This window comes from Dermochelys coriacea, chromosome 23 (genome assembly GCF_009764565.3).
Source record: "Dermochelys coriacea isolate rDerCor1 chromosome 23, rDerCor1.pri.v4, whole genome shotgun sequence".
NCBI classification, from domain to species: domain Eukaryota; kingdom Metazoa; phylum Chordata; order Testudines; family Dermochelyidae; genus Dermochelys; species Dermochelys coriacea.
Window position 1 is genome coordinate 5,416,101 of NC_050090.1, and position 15,972 is coordinate 5,432,072.

The following is a 15,972-nucleotide window of genomic DNA, read 5'->3' on the forward strand; positions in this document are numbered from 1 at the left end:
AGGGTAGGGGGGTCACAGCTAGATGTCGGGGGGGTGTCTATCCAGGCCCCCTCTAGCTCAGCAGGGGAGCAATCCCTGGGAGACCCAGTCCCCTCCAGGGGCCTTGCCCATCAGCCCCATCCCTGCCCAGCAGATCACAGGGGAGACCAGAGCTGGGGGGGTGTCAGCTGCCATGGGGGAAAGCGGCTCAGATTGAGACTGGCCCCTCATGCGGGGGGAGTGGGGGGTGAGCTCCAGAGGGGCAGGGGAGGAGGTGGGGGAAGAGCTGGGGAGGGGGGGAATTTTCCCCTGTGGATCTCAAAGCCCCCTGCAGACGTTACTGTGGCTGTGGGGCAGTGTCAGTATCCGGGGGGGGTCTCAGCCCCAGGGGAGTGGATTGGGGGGGTCCCTGTCCAGACCCCAGCACTGGGGCAGGGGCACTGAGGGTGGGAGGGGGAACGCACCCAGAACAACACCAAGCTGGCAGGGAGGAGGGGGGCAGAGCAGGGGGCAGGACGGGCATGGGGTTGGGAGGGGAACCCGACTCTGGCCATCTTTGACTCACCCCCCCAGCCGGGCTGGGCGGACGTGCTGGGTGGGGTGGGGGAGTGGCACAGCTGGGCAGGAGGGTGCAGTCACCTTTATCACCAGTTCCTGGGGCTTATCGCATAGTCCCTGCCCGGCCTGGCCCCTGGCACTCCGTGGGCCCCACCCCACTGCGGCACGGCCGGCACTATGGGGAACTGGGCAGCCCTGGCTGCGGCATGGCCCAAGGCAATGGGGGGAGCTGGCACCACCAGCACAAGGTCCTAGCGCCGCACTGGGGCCAGCCCCAGCAGCCAGGCGAGGGAAGCGGCAGAGGGTGGGGAGTCTCTTTCTCGCCCCACGGACAGGCTGGAGTGGCCAGCAGCAGATACAGCCACACCCAAAACAGTCCTGCCCTCCGGGCTCTTGCAGCTGCAGCCCTGGGACGTGTGGGACAGCGCAGGGCCGATGCCAGGCCCACAGCCCCATGCCAGTCGGGCTCGAAGGGCCACGGGACTCCCTGGCAGCGCAGCTGGGAGCTAGGGTCGCCAACCCTTCCGGTTTGGCCAGGAGTCTCCCGGAATCGAGCTCAATCTCCTGGAGGCTACTGAAGCCAATCTGGGAGATTTTAGGCTGCTAAAAGTCCAGTGGTGCAGCGGGGCTAAGAAGTCACCTACTACAGGACAAGCCCAACAAAGAAAGTAATAGAACGACACTAGCCATCACCTTCAGCACCTCTCCAACCCATCATCGAGGATCTACAACCTATCCTGAAGGACGATCCCTCACTCTCACAGACCTTGGGAGACAGGCCAGTCCTTGCTTACAGACAGCCCCCAAACTGAAGTAAATACTCACCAGCAACTAGACACACCACACAACAGCAACACTAACCAATCCCTGCAACAAGCTCTGGTGCCACCTCTGTCCGCATATCTATTCAGGGGACACCATCATAGGGTCTAACCACATCAGCCACATCATCAGGGGCTCGTTCACCTACACATCTACCAATGTGATATATGTCATCATGTGTCAGCAATGCCCCTCTGCCATGTACATTGGCCAAACCGGACAGTCTCTACGCAAAAGAATAAATGGACACAAATCAGTCATCAAGAATTGTAACATTCAAAAACCAGTCAAAGAACACTTCAAGCTCCCTGGACTCTCAATAACAGACTTAAAAGTGGCAATTCTTCAACAAAAAACCTTCAAAAACAGACTCCAAAGAGAAACTGCAGAACTGGAATTAATTTGCAAACAGGAGACCATCAAATTAGGCCTGAATAAAGACTGGAAGTGGCTGAGTCACTACAAAGAGTAATTTTCCCTCTGTTGATATTCACCCCTTCTTGTCAACTGTTGGTAATGGGCCACATCCACCCTAATTGAATTGGCCTTGTTAGCACTGACCCCTCCACTTGGTAAGGAAACTCCCATCTTTTCATGTGCTGTGTATTTATACTGCCTACTGTTTTTTCCACTCCATGCATCTGATGAAGTGGGTTTTAGCCCACAAATGCTTATGCCCAAATAAATTTGTTAGTCTCTAAGGTGCCACAAGGACGCCTCGTTGTTAGGGCTAAGACAGGGTCCCTTCCTGCCCTGGCCCCGCGCGGCTTCCAAAAGCGGCTGGCATGTCTGGCAGCGACTCCTAGGAGGCACAGCCAGTGGGTCTCCACAGAGCGTGTTGCCCCCGCCCCGAATGCCAACTCTGCAGCTCCCATTGGCTGGGAATGGGGAACCACGGCCAATGGGAGCTGCAGGGGCAGTGCCTGCAGGCAGGGCAGTGCGCAGGACCTCCTGGCCACCCGAGTCTAGGAGCTGCTGCCAGACATGCCAGCCGCTTCCAGGAACTGCCTGAGGAAAGTGCTGTTGGGCCAGATCCCACACACCCCTACCCGAGCCCTCGCCCTCATCCAAACTCCTTCCCAGAACCCGCACCCCGAACACCCTCCCGCATCCCAACCCCCTGCCCCAGGCTCAGCCCACAGCCCCCTCCACACCCCAAACTCCCACCGAGAGCCCGCACCACCTCCTGCACCCCAATGCCCTGCCCCAGCCCTGAACCCCCTCCTGTACCCCAATGCCCTGCCTCAGCCCCCTCCCACACCCAAACTCCCTCCCAGAGCCCACGCCCCATCTCTGAACCCCCTCCTGCACCCAAACTCCCTCCCAGAGCTCACACCCTGAACCCCTTCCTGCACCCCAACCCCCTGCCCCAGGCTCATCCCAAAGCCCCCTCCCCCACCCAAACTCCCTCCCAAAACCTGCATCTCCTCCTGCACCCCAACCCCCCTGCCCCAGCCTGACGTCCCCTCCCACACCCCAAATCCCTGACCCTAGGCTCAGCCTGGAACCCCCTCCCATACTCTGAACCCCTCGGCCCCTTGCCCCAAGCCCACTCCCACTCCTGCACCCCAACCCCCTGCCCCAGCCCAGTGAAAGTGAATGAGGGTGGGGGAGAGTGAGCAACAGAGAAATGGGGGTGGAGTGAGCAGGGGCGGGGCCTTAGGGAAAGGGCAGTGGGTGGGGCAAGGGTGTTTGGGTTTGTGCAATTAGACAGTTGGCAACCCTACTCAGAGACCTCTCCCACCTCCGGCTTGCCTCCTTGTCGCCCCACAAGGAAATGCTCCGGATCAGAGCCACGGGCTCATCCAGCCCCGGACCCACCCCCGGATCAGAGCCACCAGCCCAACTAGCCCAGTATCCACCCCCGGATCAGAGCCAGCGCCCATCCAGCCCCGTATTCACCCCCCGCCCCCCGGGATCAGAGCCATCAGTCCATCGAGCCCCGTATCCACCCCCCAGATCAGAGCCACAGGCCCATCCAGCCCTGTATTCAGCCCAGAGATCAAAGCCAGGACTCATCTAGCCCCAGATCCACCCCCCAGATCTGAGCCTCAGACCCATCTAGCCCCACATCCACACCCCGGATCAGAGCCAGGGCCTGTCCGGCCCCATATCCAGCCCACAGATCAGAACCATGGGCCTGTCCGGCCCCCAGTGCAGGGCCCCTGCAGCCCCATACAAGGCAGGAGATGGGTTGTTCTTTGCCCGACCCCAGCTGTTGCAGCGACACTTGCTGACATCTGGAGATACATGAGACTTGCTCCCCCTGCTGACTGACTGGGTCACTGCAATGGGCCCTTGCACCCTGCCCGAGCCAGCACCCAGGGACCAAGCCAACCCAGGGGTCGGAGAAATGGGGGGGGATCATGCCCAGTGTCCTGCGGATAGAGCCCCTGGGCAGGGACTGGCTGGGGCAGGGAATGGTGCATGGGGCCTTTCCCCTCTAGGGGGCACTGGCTCCCATACAGCCCCAGGGTGGGACACTGGCCGGCTCAGGAGGGATGCACCCCCCTCACTGGCACTAGCCAGGTCCCTCCTTGGCAGCCCCAGTAGAGCCACTGAGGACTGAACAGGCCCCGGGGTCCCGAGCCCCCCTTTTGGCTGTGGGGGTCCCTCCCGGGCAGGGGCAGCAAGTGGGAAGCCGGGGGCAGTTGGGCCACAGGGCTGTCTCGCTGGCACCATCTGTGGGACTGATTCCTGGCACCAAACGTAACCAGATTTCCTAGCCCTGGGCCCCAGAGGGATTGGGGTAGATGAGGGGCAGGCCCCATGCACTGTCCCAGTACAGGGAGAGGCCAAGGCTGCCCTGGGATTCTAGGATCTCCACGCTCAGAACAGCCCCCGGGGCAGATGGGCCCACGAGACCCAGAGGATGGAAAGGACTTGCCCAGCTCAGAGCAGGTCAGTGGTAGAGTCGGGAAAGGAACCCAGGAGTCCTGACTCCCAGCCCTGTGCACTAACCCTTGAGTCTATCCTGCTCCCTGAGGCACAGCGCCCCCTAGCACTGCACCAGGGGATTGGGGCTGGCACCAAGAGCCAGGGGAGAGCGCCCCCTGCTGAGCCCCCCGTGCTGCTCCCTGCAGCACCTGGAATTTCCCCCTCGAGGGACTCCCATGCAAACACTGCCCAACCCCCCTCCCCTCCGACTTAGCTCCTTAAAACTGAACATATCCCAGGTACAAGGTAGGGGAGTTCCCAGGATCTGTTTCATTCCCCCCCCCAATCCTGTTACTGCCCTGGCAACTGTCCTCGTCCCCCCCAGGAAAGCCCCCCTCCCTGCTGCCCCCCCGCCGAAGAACCAGCCAACCTGCTCTTTAAACAAAAACAAACAGAAGAATCAGTTTATTGACAAAAAACAAAGAGAATCGCAAGCTGATTTGATTCCCCCCCCAAACCCCAGAGGTGCCTGAAGCTGGGAGCGTCCCCCCACCAGACACCCCCCCGTATCCTACACTCCCCTCTCCCAACACCTGCTCCCCCACTGCGCCCATAGGAGCCTCCCTGGCCCATCCCGCTGGGTCCAGGCATGGCAGGGAGACCCAGTGGGACCTCCCCCGCAAGAATCTCCCCCCGAATAACCTCCCAGCCAAGGCACAGCCCCATTAGGCCCCCAAGCCAGGTGGGGACAGATCCATGGGGCCCCCAAGCCAGGCATGACAGGGGAGCAGTTAAAAGAGGGGGAATCTTCTATTCCCCCACCCAAGACCCTTTCTACCTTTGGCCCACCCACACCATGGGGTGCCCCCAGTACACAGCCCCTCGGACATGGCCCCATTTCCATGTGTGTCTGCTCAGCATTTTGGTGTGAAGATTCCCCTGCCCCAAGGAGCACGGGGTGCATTGTGTGGGGGAGGGGGCGGGGGGTCAGTCCCCCCTGGAAACTGGGGTCTAGGCACTTCTCTCTCCCACCCCCTTATTCCCAGCTCCCTAGGGTGTCCAGCCCGTCTCAGATCGCTGCGCTGCCCACCAAGGAACGCTTGTTGCCTACGATGGAAATCCAGTAGCGGGGGTGGGGGCCGGAAATCAGCGAGGACCCCATAAAGGGGCCGCTGGCGGAGCCAGGGGAGGGGTCACCCACAGAACTGCTGCTCTTCCTTTTCCCCACGGCTTATGAATTTTGTCCTTGGAAACATGGGATGCCGGTTTGTTATTGTAGGGTTGCACAAGGATCTTTGTTGTCATGGGGATTCAGGAGTGCCCCTGGGTTGTTACTGGGGGGCTCTGAAAGAGGAGCACTGACAAAGGGGGACATTGCTCAGCCAGCCTAGGGCTGCAGTTACAGGGCCAGCCTCCCCACTTGACAGAAAGAACCTGAGGAAACGGAGAGGTGAAGTATCTAGCCCACAGCTGCATGGCAAACTTGTAGCAAAGCCTTGGATAGAACCCAGGCGCCCTGGCTCTCAGCCTCCTGCTCTAACCACTAGACCCCACTCCCATCCCCAAGCTGGGGACGGAATCCAGGAATCCTGGCTGCCATCCCCGTCTCCTTCCCAAACAGCCTGGATCCTACAATCATCAACAATTAAGGAAGGCCCTACTGTAAATCAACCCCATCTCCTCTCAAAACTGTTTCTCTGGCCAAGGAAGCTGGGGTTCCCCCATTCAAACAACAGGAACCTCAAATCTCTCCAGGGCAGTGTCTTCCCAGCTTTAGCCCCATAGGGAATTGAACCGGAGTCCTGACTCCCAGCCCCCCACTTGAAAGGATTAGTGGGGACTGGCTGTGCACTGGCACCTGAAATATTGGAATGGGGATGGGGGGTTAGGAGCTAGTTCTCGCTGCGGGCTCAGCTGTAACTCTGTGCGCTACTGAGGGCTCACGTGACATTAGTCTGGTGGGTGTCATTCACTCCCCCCCCATCTGCACCATTCAGCCAAGCAACCTCTGCTCGTGGCTCCCAGCCGGGCTGCAAGTTGGGCGCGAGGGGCATCTGCCAAGCCAGTGGGGGAGCCCAGGGCTGGCCTAGCAGGGGGCTGCAGGTCAGGAGTGAGGGGCACTGACAGAGCTGGGCAGGGGGGTTACAGGGCTGCGCTAGAACGGGGGGTGGCAGGGGGCTATGGGTTGGGAGTGAGGGTCACTGGCAGAGCTGGGGGCGGGGGAAACAAGGCTGGACTGGCAGGGGGCTACACGTCAGGAGTGAGGGGTACCAGCAGAGCTGGGGGGGAGACCAGGGCTGGGCTGGCAGGGGGCAGCAGGTCAGGAGTGAGGGGCATCAGCAGAACTCAGGGGGCTGGTAACAGGGCTGGACTGGCAGGGGGCTACACGTCAGGAGTGAACAGACTGGCACAGGTAGCTGGGTGGCAAGGAGGCACAGCTGGTCACCCTTCCCCTCGGGCTTTCTACTCACAGGGTCCTTGTGCTGCTCTCCCCAGGGGAAGGGGGGCTCCCTTATGGGGCTAGGGGGGGAAGAAAAGTTCCCCAAAACTTGGAACCCAGAATGCTAGGAGCTGAGCTGCTAAACAAGATGCCCAGTCTGGCCCCAAGGCCCGGACTGCCTCCCTGGCTGGGAGAGCGAGCGAGCAAGGGATGGGATATGGGGCCCCTTCCTCTCTAGAGGGTACCAGCTCCGATCCAGACCCAGATCCGTGACAGGCAAAGCTCACATCCCTCTCCCCTCTCCTCGCACGGAGCAAGTTTGTGGGTTCTCAGCCGCTTCCGTCGACTGGCAGGAGCCGCAGCCCCAGTGAGCCACAGAGATTGACACATGGCACCCTCACTCCAGGGGTGATGCCTTGCCAGGCCTGAGACACATTAGCAGACAGGCAGGGAGTTCCTGCCCCAGTTGCGTCCCCTCTGGGGCGGAAAAGAGAGATTCTGTCTCCAGGGTGGCCCCAAAACAGGGGGCCTCGCTCCGTCCCTTACCACTCCCACCCCCATCCCCCTTATGCTGCTATGTAGCAAACCCTCCCATCTCCCCCCAAACACACACGATTCCCCCCCCCCAGTCGGTTATGTAGATATGACCTCATATATAAGAGTGCTATGGAAATATTAAAAAATAGATTATATACAGGGCCCCAGACTGGGAAAGGTTAAAAAGGGCAATAAGTTAATTGTAGCGCCAGTTATTCCTGAGGCCTCTTGCTGCCAGGGGACCCCCAGATCACAGGCGAGGGGGGACCCCCCCCCCCCACGATCCCCCTCCCGGCTCTTGGTTCACGGATCACGCTCCTTTTTGACACGCACGTCTCCGGCCAAGATGGTGGCGATTTCTCCCTGCATGAAGGCCCAGGGCACGTTGGAGCCGGCCAGGGGGCACTTCTCCCCGCTGGGGCAATAGACCTCGCCGGCCGCCCCCTGGGCTTTGATGAAATCGCGGGAGCAAGGGAAGCAGAACTTGTGGCTGGGTACCGACGGGCACTGCACAAAGTGGGTGTCTTCCAGCCGCTCGTGGCAGATGGTGCAGCACAGGGGGGCACTGCTGGGGCCACCCGAGGAATCGGGGGTGCTCTGGGCGCCGGCTGAGTCGGTGCCGCTGGCCGAGTGGGCCCCGGAGGATGAGGAGGATGAGGAAGACGCCTGCCCAGGTTCGCCATTGCGTGGGACCAGCCGGTGCTGGGTCGAAGCAGCGGGCGAGGCAGGGCTGGCGCTGTTTTGCCGGGCCGTGGTGGAGTGGACGGGGTTGGCGTCCTTCGGCGACTGCCCGGCTCCCAGGGCGTCGGCAACGTTCTTCAGTGCGGTGATGGGCGAGGGGTCATTGCGCAGGGCGCCCTCGGGCCCAGGGGCCTGGCCGGCGGGCACGGCAAGGTGAGCCATGCCCGGCGAGTAGATCCCGGCAGACCCTTGGGGAAGCCAGTTCTGTCTCTGCTGCTGTTCCTCACCTGTCAGCTTGCCGGCCGCACCCCCCTCGCCCTCCGGCTCCGGGGAGGCTTTGCGGCGCCGCATGACGGCCCGGGGCGGCATGGCCCGCACCAGGGCACTGGGCAGCATGGCGCAGCTGCTGTCTAGGAACTGCTGGGGCAGGGCCTCGGGGGCCGGGGGGTCCCGGAAGAACCGGACGCCCTCGGTGAAGAGCTCCCCCAGCAGGTGCCAGTCCCCGGTGCCGTGGCGCTTCTCGTATTCCAGGTACTTGTAGCCGGAGGAGATCACCTTGCCGGGGTCCTTGAGGCAGTCGTGAAACATCTGCTTGGCCAAGGCGAGGACGCCGGCGTAGACGCTGCCCGAGCCACACGGGTACTCGACGAAGAGCTTCAGCTCAAACTCGTAGCCGGGCCGGGGGGCAGCGTCGAAGGCGAAGATACGCCCCACCAGCGTGTGGTCCTTCTTGAAGCGCACGTTGAAGGGGGCACAGGCCGAAAGGGCCAGTAGCTGCTCCCGCACCGCCTTGGGCTTGCCGTGCCACTCCTCTGCCCGGCCCCGCAGGGCCTCGCTCAGCTCGGCCAGGCACTCCACATTGCGCTGCTTCTCGTATTCGCCGTAGGGCCCCCGCGCCTTGCCCAGCTCCCCCAGGAGGGGCGAGGAGGCAGCCAAGCCCAAGCCAGGCCCCCGGGCCCCCAGCCCTGACACGGCGGCCAGCAAGCCCTGCGGGGCCCCCATCAGCCCCAAGCTGGGCGGCACGGGGCCGATCAGCGCCCGCCGGGCGGTGGGGCTCTGCCGGCTGCCTTCGGGCCCCCCATCCTCCGCCCGGGCCAAGCCGTTGGGCAGCCGGGGGCTGAGGGTGTAGTCGCCGGGTCCCCGGGCCCGCTCGTAGCGCTCCAGCCCGGCCCTCTCCAGGGGCCCTCCGTCCTTGGCATGCTTGACGGCCTGGGGCCCCGGCGAGCGGGCGTCCTGCATGGCGTGGCTGCGCTTGAGCTGCCGCGCCGTCTCGATGAGGAACTCGATGCGATCGGCCCCTTCGAAGTTCACGCAGCCCCGGCACACGGCCTCGCTGAAATCCCAGATCATGGCCCACGGCATCTTGGGCAGGTCGCACAAGTAGCACCACTGCCGGCGGGACGCCTGCACCGCGGCCATGGTGCCGCCGCCGCCGCCGCCGCCCCCTCGCGCCTTGCGCGCCCCGCGCAGGGCCCCGCGCAGCCTAGGAGCGGCCCGATCCGCGCTCCCCCGCCGCTCCGCCGCCCGCTGCGGCTGCTGCCCTGCTCATGGAGAAACTTACATAACTCCGCCGCGGCGCCTGCTGGGACATGTAGTCCCGCCCGCCGGGGCCGTCTTAAAGGGGCGCGTGCCTGGCTGGGGCCCCTCCCCCGCCTGGGCCTGGGGTCATCAGCCGGACCCCTCCCCCCGCCTGCGGGAGTACGGGCCATTGGCGAGAGCCCATCCAGGGTGGTTAAGGATGTTGTGAATGAATGTTTTGGTGCAGTTTCCTCTCCCGGGCGTGTCACACTAAGGGGGGAAACTGAGGCCTGGCGCAGCAAAGGGATTTGACCAGGGTCACCCAGTGAGTCAGTGGCAGAGCCGGGGCCTAGCTCCCGTTCCCCTTCCAAAGTCAGGAATAGAACCCAGGTGTCCTGGCTCCCAGCCCCGCCCCACAACCACTAGACCCCACCCCTCATCCAGAGCCAGAGATAGAACCCTGGCATCCTGGCTCCCAGTCGCCGGCCCGCATCGCACTGAGGCTGTCCCCAACAGATCGCACAGTGAGAGCAGCAACCCAGGGGCTCCCCGCTTCAATCCCAGCTGGTTTGACACCGCCCCTCCCCCACAGCTGAGGGGCTGGAGCCACGCCCCCCCCGGAGGCTCTGGATGGCGAAAGCCCCCCTACACCCACGGTTTGCCCCAGCAGGGGGCGGGGAGGGGGCCAGGCAGTAAATGAGAGGGGGACGGGGGTTTCCGACTGGCGCCTTCCAAGGAGCGGGGGCGGGGCGGAATAGAGGCCTGAATGCAGCCACCTCTGGGGTGGGACCCAGCTAACCGCGTGGCACCAAACACACAGAGCCTCCCTCTTCTGTGCCTGGGGGCTCAGAGTCACCCCTGCCCCAGGCACTGGCCCTTCGCACCCAGCTTCTGCCGTCCGTCCGTCCGTCCTTCCTTTCACACTCATCCATCCATCCATCTTTCTTTCTACCTTCCCTCTCTCTCTCTCCTCCCATCCCCCCTTCAGGACGGGTTTGGCCCCGGCGGGGCGCGGCCCCCACTTCCTCTCGCCTTAGCTGGGAAGGCCGGCGGGGCTCCAGCCCCGGAAGGGTTAATAGCTCGGTCCTGCCACGGGGGTGCGAGAGGGACTACGATTCCCAGAATGCCCCGCGCCCCCCCCGTGGCCGCGCGGCGCCCCGCGGACCCGGCCCAGCCTGGGGGAAACGGGGGGTGGGGAAGGATCCATCCGCGTGTGCCCCCCCTCCCTACCCGGTCGGCCCCCGAGGAGGAACCGGCCCGCCCGCTGCAACCGCAGCCCCCGTCCCTGGGAGGGGCTGGAGGCCAGATACCCCGGTGAGGGGCTGGGAATGGCATTTGTGTGGGGTAGTGGAGAGAGGGGTGCAGAAAGGGGGTGGGGGCTGGATTGATGTGGGAGTGTGGGGAAGGAAGGACAAAGGGGTGGGGGATGGAAGAATGGTTAGAGGGGTGTTGGGGGGTGGAGGAGTGGGGTAGTGGTGTGTGAGGGAGGGATGGGGAAGGGAGAGAGCAGAGAGGGATGAATAAAGAGGTGTGGGGGTGGATAGAGGGGTGTCTGTAGGGGGGATGGAGGACGAGGTGTGGGGGGGAGGGAGGGATAGAGGGGTTGGGCAGGGGTGTGGAGGGAGGGGTGGCGGGATGGAGGGGTGTCTAGGGGGGATGGAGAGAGAGGTGTGGGGGAAGGGATAGAGGGGTGTGGGGGAGAGGGAGGGGGGATGGAGGGAGAGGTGTGGGGGGAGGGATGGAGGGGTGTGGGGGAGAGGGAGGGGGGATGGAAGAAGAGATGTGGGGGGAGGGATAGAGGGAGGGAGGGACGGAGGAGTTGGGCAGGGGTGTGGAGGGAGGGGTGGCGGGATGGAGGGGTGTCTGTAGGGGGGATGGAGGGAGAGGTGTGGGGGGAGGGAGGGACGGAGGGTTGGGCCGGGATGTGGAGGGAGGGGTGGCGGATGAGGCTGCTCTCTGGTGAGATCAGAGGGTACCTGCGGCAATACATCAATAGCCCCCCCCCAGCAGTTCCCCCTCCCCCGAAGACGCCCCACAGGTCGTAGGGTTCAGTATGAAAATAGTTTATTGCGTGTCCCGGGGGAGGGGAGGGGTGTGTCTGGACCAAGGGGTGCAAACGGGCACCCCCGAGCGGGGCCTTCCCAGGCAGGGGCCCTGGGGTGTCTGCTGCTATCCCCCCTTTGGGTGACCTCTAGGGGATGTGACGCAGGAAGGATGGACTAGATCTGACACCCCTCCCCCTCCGGTCATGTGGGCTGAAATCCCCCCCACATACACACACTCGAGCCGTTAACCCCTTGCTCCCCGGCCCCTTGCTAGCAGGGGTATAAAAGCCCTCCAGCCCCGTGGTCTGTCCTTGGGGAGGGGGGGGAGACTGTGGGACCCCCAAGAGGGTCCCCAAACCTTGGGCTGGACACTGAATCTGAACCCAGAGCTGGAATCTGAAGCCTGGACACAGATCCCAACCTTGGGGCATGGGGCAGGGTTGTGTTGTCGGATCCCTCCAGGGCAGCACCAAGACAGACACAGAAATGAAAGGGGACCCCAGAGGAAGGCAACAATCGCCTCTCCCTGGCCTGGGGCTCAGTCCTGGCCTGTGGGTTGGGGATCTCACCTGACTCCTGGACAGTGTTTATCCATGTTATAAACCTGCCCCTGCCTGGACACAATTTAGTGGCATTGGCCAGTTACAGGAGTAGCAGATGGACTGTGGGTCGGGAGTGAGGGGCACAGGCAGAGCTGGCAGGGGGAGCCCAGGGCTGGGCTGGCAGGGGGCTGTGGGTCTGGAGTGAAGGGCACTGGCAAAGCTGGGGGGAGCCTGTGGGTTGGGATTGAGGGTCACCGGCAGAGCTGGGGCAGAGGATGTGGCAGTCTCCGACTTCCAGCTGCAGATACATTCAGCCCTTTTGCCAGGGCTTTGCTGACCACTCAGCTCATCCATTGTAGCAAAGCCCGGGGGTGGAGGGGGAATCACTCTCTGTTAGAGCAGACGGGGCATCCTCTGCGCCATGGGGTATGTGGGATGATCAGATTCGGGGTGGGGGGGCTGCAGGAGAATTTCCCTTCAAGTGACTGAACTCTCACTGTCCCGTGGCTGGTGCCCTGCACCCGCCTACTTTGGGGGGCAGGATCCTCCATGGGGGAATCCCCAGGCTCTGGGGATTCACAGATTCTTCCAGCGCCCCCTACGCTTCCGAGTGGGGATCCCCTTCCTTCGCTTCAGTGGCGGGGAGCTGCAGCAGGAGGGGGCCTCGGTGGGGAGGCCCCCTTGGGATTGTCCCGCATTCTCCCCTACTTCAGAGGACATTTCCACCTTGGTGGTGAAGGTCTCAGCAGGGAGTGGACTCTTGGCGGGGGGCGCTGGCAGTGGGGAGCCGACGGGCGCCTGCTGGTGGAAGAGGCCCCCGTGGGGGGTGCCCAGGCCAGGTCCTTGGGCTGGGAGGAGGGGCAGGAGGGCAGCTACCACATTGGTGAGACGGTCCAGGCTGTGGTGCATGGTGTAGGTCAGGTCGCGGATGGCCTCGGCCGTCTCCCGCTGGGCAGCCAGGAGATCCAGCGAGGGCTCAGGGTGTGGACGCCGGCGCCGGGGGGGTGGGGAGCCCAGGGGCTGCTCCCTGCCCAGCTGCTCCATGGGCGAGTGTCCCCGGTGGGGCCGGCAGCCCAGCCCGGCTGGCGAGGGTGCCAGCCGCACGATCTGAAGGGAGGGCTCCACCGAGGGGGGCGCCGACAAGTCGTGCTCCTTGGGCTGCAGCAGGACCCCGTCCAGGGCGCAGCACGGGGGCTGGACTGAGGGCTCAGGGCTGGAGGAGATCTTGCCCCCGGCCAGCGTCTCTGGAAAGAGAAAAGAGAGAGCGTCGGCTGTGGGCTCTGGGCACAGGGCAGGTCGCTCCCCAAAGTGTGTATCTCCCCCAAGGGGTGGGATCTGTTCCCCAGAAGTGATGGCTGGGACTGTCCCCTCTGGTCTATTCCCCCCGGGGGGGGGATGGAACCACCCCTCCCGTCCGTCCCCCAGGGATTAGCCCTCCTGAAGTTGTCCTGGAGCTGGGGTTGCCTCCAGGTACCCCATCCTGCTTGGCTCCCAGAGGGGATGGGGGTCCTGTCGCCAGGACAAGTGGCTGCCTCAGCAGAGCTGAACTGCCCCTACCTCCTATGCCCTGCACCCGCTGTGGCCTGGGCCCAGGACTCCTGGGTTCTGATTCCAGAGGGGGCAGCAGCTGGCAGTGGAGCTGTGAGGAGCAGGGCAGGTTGGTGGCACAGTCAGTACTAATTAACTAGCTGTGCCCCGAAGGACACGCCCCACTGAGAGATGGCATGAGTCCCACCAAGCTCGGCTCACCCATGCGGAGCTCAGGGAGAAGCAGCCAGCCAAGTGGGTCAGTCGAGGTTTCTGTCTTGCCCCAGTGTTGTGCTAGGGGGCGCTGTGAGTGACTGTGTGTGCACCCCTACTGGGCCCCACTCCACCCCCTCACACCGCAGGGGGGCTGGGGCTGGCTGCCAGGGGACAGAGCCCCCCTCCCGACCCCTGTCCCTGCAGCACAGCGCCCCCTAGTGCCCCACAGGGGTCAGCACTGACCGAGGGGAGAGCACCCCGTGCTGAGCCCCTGTCACGCTCCTTACAGCACAGTGCCCCCTAGTGCCCCACTGGGGTCAGCGCAGACACTGAGCTGTGAGTGCCCCCCTACTGAGGCCCCCACCTGGTGCTGCACTGGGACATTGGGGTCAGGACTGACGGCGAGGGGAGAGTGCCCCCTACTAAGCTCCCACCCTGCAGCACCTGGGTTTCCCTTGGCACCAGACAGGCTCTCTCAGCTCTGACTGTACCCCACGGTGCTTAGCTTGGTAGCCCCGTGTGAGGCGACACAGCTCCAAGTGCTCCCTCCAATCCCCCAATTACTGTCTGGTTCATGAGGGGCTGTTACCAAGCCCCCCTAGATCTGGTGGTACCGGTGTCCCTGGCTGGGGGAGTCAGCCCTGCCCACCGATGGGTGGCACGTTCCCGTCCTGGGGCGGGCACTCACCAGAGCTATGGTGATATCTGTGGGCGAAGTCTGCGGGGTGCTGCTCCGCCCTGCCGGGCCCCATCATCACTCCGGGCCCCAGGATGGCGAAGATGGTTTCCTCCTCTGCCGAGAAGGTCTCCTCGCTGGCAGCTGCTCCCCCAGCGCCCTGGGTGGAGTGGGGCACCCGCGCCAGCTTCTCCTTGGTGCGCCGCTTGAAGTCATTCCAGCGCTTCTGCACCTCCTGGCCCGTCCGCTTCCAGCTGGTGATGGTGTTGATCTTGGCGGCGATGCCCTCCCAGACGCGCCGGCGCTCGGCGACCGTCACCTGCCGGCTCTGGGCGCCATACAGCTTGGCGTAGTGGGCGCGCACCTCCTGGATCAGGATCTGGTTCTCCTCGTAGGAGAAGCGGGGCTTGCGCAGACGGGTGATCTCCTCGGCGTCCCCGGGCATGCCTGGCGCCGAGTGGGGAGGGGTAGCTGGAGGGGTCCCCGGAGGGCGTGGATACCCTGCACGGCGAGGTGGTGCTAGAGGAAGGGGGCACGGTGCCAGGCAAGACAGTGCCCTGCAGATCTCAGAGACTCAGAGACTTTATGGCCAGAAGGGACCATCATGATCATCTAGTCTGACCTCCTCTCCGCTGCTCCCTTCCCTCCCTGGCATGCAGCCGAGCCCCCCACTCTGCTGGGGAGGGGTGTCTGTGCCCCCCCCCCACTCCGCAATGCGCGCTCCTGCCCACTCTGGCCCCTGCTGCAGCCCGGCGCCAGCCTCCCCTGTCCTTCCTCTGCCCGGCTGCCTCCGTCCCCTCCCATTCCCCGGCACCGGGCATGCTCACTCCCAGCCCTGCTCCCAGCAGGCCAAGGGCGCTCGGTTTCCGTAGCAACCCTGGCTGGGACCCCCTGCCAGTCCTTCCTCCCCCCACCACCGCAGGCTGGAGGATGCAGCCTGGCAATGCGGGGGGAGGGCTGCTCCCCAGCCTCAAGTGGGGTGGGAAAGTCTCCACAGTGATCGATCCATTGAGCTATTCCTCCCCACACATCTATCCATACACCCCATCTAACCATCCATCCCCATACACCCCTCTATCTATCTATCTCCACACCCCCCTCTATCTATCTACCCCCATACACCCCATCTAACCATCCATCCATCCCCACACACAACCCTCTCTATCTATACATCCGATCTAACCATCCATCCCCAGACATCTATCTATCTATCGATCTATCTATCTCCACACACCCCTCTATCTATCTATTTATCTACCCCCATACACCCCATCTAACCATCCATCCTTCCCCACACACCCTCTCTATCTATCTATCCATCTATCTAATCTATCCCCATACACCCCCTCTATCTATCTATCTATCTATCTATCTATCTATCTATCCACCCACCTGATCTAACCATCCATTCATCCCCATACACCCATCTATCTATCTCCACACACCGCCTCTAGCTAGCTAGCTCCATACCCTGCCCCCTTTTGTCTCTGGCTGCCTGTTGGACCCAGGCATTTCCTGTGGGGAGGGAAGGCGGGTCAGAGAAGGAGCAGTCCT

The 15,972-nt window shown here is 63.4% G+C and overlaps 2 protein-coding genes across 2 annotated transcripts; both read right to left on the reverse strand.

Moving 5' to 3' along the window:
• Nucleotides 1-5,432: 5,432 nt before the first annotated feature.
• On the reverse strand, nt 5,433-9,450 carry IRF2BP1 (interferon regulatory factor 2 binding protein 1). The gene is made up of 2 exons (XM_043501371.1): nt 6,439-9,450; nt 5,433-6,356 (listed from the first exon to the last, which is right to left on the reverse strand). The coding sequence occupies exon 1, from the start codon at nt 9,311-9,313 to the stop codon at nt 7,517-7,519; it is 1,797 nt and encodes a 598-aa protein (XP_043357306.1). The 5' UTR covers nt 9,314-9,450; the 3' UTR covers nt 5,433-6,356; nt 6,439-7,516.
• A 2,009-nt stretch (nt 9,451-11,459) lies between these two features.
• On the reverse strand, nt 11,460-15,275 carry LOC119847235 (Myb related transcription factor, partner of profilin). Its single transcript, XM_038381831.2, has 2 exons — nt 14,431-15,275; nt 11,460-13,243 (listed from the first exon to the last, which is right to left on the reverse strand). Exons 1-2 carry the CDS (start codon nt 14,861-14,863, stop codon nt 12,576-12,578), a joined length of 1,101 nt encoding a protein of 366 aa, XP_038237759.1. The 5' UTR covers nt 14,864-15,275; the 3' UTR covers nt 11,460-12,575.
• Nucleotides 15,276-15,972: the final 697 nt, after the last annotated feature.

Bases quoted from the DNA above. Each gene is read 5' to 3' on its own strand.
- IRF2BP1 (XM_043501371.1), bottom strand. From the start codon at position 9,313: ATGGCCGCGGTGCAGGCGTCCCGCCGGCAGTGGTGCTACTTGTGCGAC.
- LOC119847235 (XM_038381831.2), bottom strand. From the start codon at position 14,863: ATGCCCGGGGACGCCGAGGAGATCACCCGTCTGCGCAAGCCCCGCTTC. The intron at 13,244-14,430 runs GTGAGTGCCCGC...TTCTCTTTCCAG, and splicing joins CAGATATCACCATAGCTCTG to AGACGCTGGCCGGGGGCAAG.